At 39.6% G+C, this 3,159-nt stretch overlaps 1 protein-coding gene across 1 annotated transcript; it reads right to left on the bottom strand.

The window, feature by feature from the left end:
• Positions 1-883: 883 nt before the first annotated feature.
• Positions 884-2,074, bottom strand: Tmsb15b (thymosin beta 15B). Its single transcript, XM_035449791.1, has 2 exons — positions 1,975-2,074; positions 884-921 (listed from the first exon to the last, which is right to left on the bottom strand). Exons 1-2 carry the CDS (start codon positions 2,072-2,074, stop codon positions 884-886), a joined length of 138 nt encoding a protein of 45 aa, XP_035305682.1.
• Between the last annotated feature and the right edge of the window lie 1,085 nt (positions 2,075-3,159).

Here is a 3,159-nt window from a genome sequence, read left to right as displayed (position 1 = left end):
ACTTCTCTGCAAGACCCCTTCAATCCTGAGCCTTCAAAACTGCCACTGAGGCTGAACCTTCACCAATGGCCTCTCCTGGCCTCTCACAGTGCCAAGCCACATATACTTTCCATGACCCCTTCATGCCTTCAAAACCAGTACCACCTAGGTGTGACTCTTACACATTACCAAGTCTGGTTGCAATGCAAGGCACAACCTTGGCCACCTCTGGAACACAGCCTCTGTGTGTTGATTGTCAGGAAACAGTTCCAGAACATTTCTTCTCAGTGATGCTGGTCTCTTCTTAATCACCACTAATTTCTCAGCTCCAGCTGACCAGCATCAATCACCCCAGTAAAACATCCTATACAGATCATTTTAAGTCCTAGGTTTCCACTCCTGCATTCCTAAGTAAGGCATTAGTTCTCATTACCACCTCACATTTCACATAAGTGTAATCTGCTCAGGAGGTCTTCCTCCAATCATTTTTCATTGAAAAAACTACTCTTGTGTAATTTCATGCTTTAGAATACCAAGAATGTGTCATAGGAAGTTTGTGATTATATTTTACTTAGCGTGACATTAGAAATGAAAATAAACTCAAGATGCTGCAGTAGCACACAATGTCACAAAGATGATGAAGCACTTGCAGCACCCACTGTAGGTTAAAATCGTCCTTTCCTGCAGCAAACGAAAAACCACATGCAACAAGGCCAACAATGGTAGTAAAACGATTGACAATAGAATTTACACACCAGTGGGCAGTTTCAAACCACATTTAATGATCACTGGCAAATGGTGACATTTCAGCCAAGGTAGTAAAGATAAGAATCCAATAGTAACTGCCTAAAATCTCAAAACTGTCAGGCAACAATGAAGCTGCTCTTCCAAGGAGGTCTTCATCTTATGATCTTTTATTATACTCTTTCTCCTGCTGGATGGCTAGGGAAAAAAGAAACATAAAAATATGATTAGGAGAGACTTTTTTTAGTATGTATAGTTTCTTCCTAGAGTTTTGCTACCAGACAGTGTGGTGGAGCTCAGGAGTACAGTGCTTGCCTAGCAAGAACTAAGACCTGGGGTTTGAAACCCAGCACCATTAAAAGGAATCTGTGCTAAATCTTTAAAGGTTATCATACATGCTCTAAATTCAGAACACCAAGGTACCATCCACAAATTTTCTCAAAGTTATATGTGTGTACACATCAACCATTTTAATATCTATTAAGGCTAAATATTAAATTAATATTAAAATTTAATATCTATTTAAACTCTGGGTTTTACATTCCATTTGAAGTACATTTATGCTGCTGCCATTATTTGAGACTAAAAGGTAAATGTATTATTTTTCCAATACATCTATCACAATACAATAAGGAAACTTTAAAAACAGTTTTGTCTAATTTTAGAACTCTCAAATATGATGGTGTAAGAAAAAGCACAGCACAGCATTTGTGAGTTATATTTTGAGGTTCTCCAGTAAGATGTAACTCTAGGAATTAACAGTGATCCCCTGAGTCTGGGAACAAGTGTGTTCGAGATCTGAACTTATCCCATTTTATTTGTCATTAGGTAGAATAGATCAGAAACACAGCATCTACAGAGTTCATTAGCAGGACAAGATCGAAGGCCCAAATTTGTAGATGCAGAAAAAATCACACAATTAAAAGTGCACACAGGTGTTTTCCTAGTGATCAGTCAAATATTCCAAGATTGCTTTTAATGTGATTTTTGTAATTTTCAACAAGAAAGTAGTTTTTCTTTCTTTATACTACTGGTGCCTACTACTGTTATTATTACTCCTGGTTCCTATTATGCTGGAATATTTACATAGCCTCAATAACAAAAACAGTTATTGATTATTTTAAACTGTTAAGTATAATAGGGCACTAATTATTATTTACTTTGTGGAAAATTTAATAGAACATAGGTTTGTTGACAGACTATGCCAATTTCCATCACTGTTCCTCTCAACTAGAAACCCCCACTACTTACTTTCCTTCGATGGAAGAGTATTTTTTTCTTCAGTATTAGTTTTCTTCAGTTTTGACCTGTCAAATGTTTCTACTTCTGACAAGTCTGGTTTATCACTCATCTTGACTGAAAGAAAGAACAACAAAAAAGTTACCTACTACAACTGTGATCAGATTAAGAATAGGAGTTAAAATTGAATATTTTTTACTATCCATGAATATTTTGCATGGTGATTTTCAACAAGAAAACGACATATATTAGAGTCATGTTTTTCTTAGAGTACTCTGATTGCAAAGCATTAGTCCGTTTCTGGTGGCAGTATATGACAGCAGATGAAGATGCCCTAGAAACCAATATACTCTAGAAACCCGGGGTGGGGTAGAAAAACCTGACTTTGGGGACTACGAGCATCTTCACCTTCTAGTCAGTTACTTTTAGCACATTTGGGAAAGGTGGTGAGCATCACACACTGGAAGAGTGGCACACAACACTGTACTAATTGCTATTGAATGTCCAAATCGGCATGTTAAAGCACTACAATAGTGAGGAGGGTTTAACCTTAGTCACTGGCAATTGCAAGTCTCATGACACCTTCTTGTTGCCTTAGTAAACGCATAAGGGGGGAAAAGCTAATTAGGCCCAGCCTCAGAACTTTCGCAGAGTTGGGTAAACCAAATAGAATTAAGTTTTACTTCAACCTGTTTGCACTGGTAAGAGAATAGGCATGATACAAAGGCAGGACATGGTGAAATCCCTGGTGTCCTCTAAATTTCACAAATGTAACAGAATGTGACAATAGGAAAAGGCTCCAAAAATCAGAAGGCAGAACTGTTCTTTGCCACCCTAGAGGGGTAGGACACAATCTAGTGACCACAACAGAAAGAACACCCCCCCCCCGAAGCTTCCACGTGTCCCAAATACATCCCTGTTCAATCAAGGGTATTATAAGGTCCTCCTTTACTGGGTGAACAGTGCCAAGCTCAAAGCTGGGGAAAGTGGGAGTCACACATTTGTAACTGCAGGGCGGGGGCGGGGGAATTTGTCTGGATTGTGCCATTTACTTTCCGCTGCCCAGCGCCCAGCCTAAGGGACAGAGGGGCGAGAGGCAACCCTAGAAGGCCATTTCCCACCCGCCCCAACTCTCTTTCCAGCCTTCATTACTTCCTGAGAGCTGCTCCTACCCCTGGACCTCCCACAGTGAGACCC

This window comes from Cricetulus griseus, chromosome X (genome assembly GCF_003668045.3).
Source record: "Cricetulus griseus strain 17A/GY chromosome X, alternate assembly CriGri-PICRH-1.0, whole genome shotgun sequence".
Classification (NCBI taxonomy): domain Eukaryota; kingdom Metazoa; phylum Chordata; class Mammalia; order Rodentia; family Cricetidae; genus Cricetulus; species Cricetulus griseus.
Note: the sequence above shows the minus strand (reverse complement) of the source record. Positions and strands in the feature narration are given on the sequence as shown.

Bases quoted from the DNA above. Each gene is read 5' to 3' on its own strand.
- Tmsb15b (XM_035449791.1), bottom strand. From the start codon at position 2,074: ATGAGTGATAAACCAGACTTGTCAGAAGTAGAAACATTTGACAGGTCA. The intron at 922-1,974 runs GTAAGTAGTGGG...TTTTTTCCCTAG, and splicing joins TACTCTTCCATCGAAGGAAA to CCATCCAGCAGGAGAAAGAG.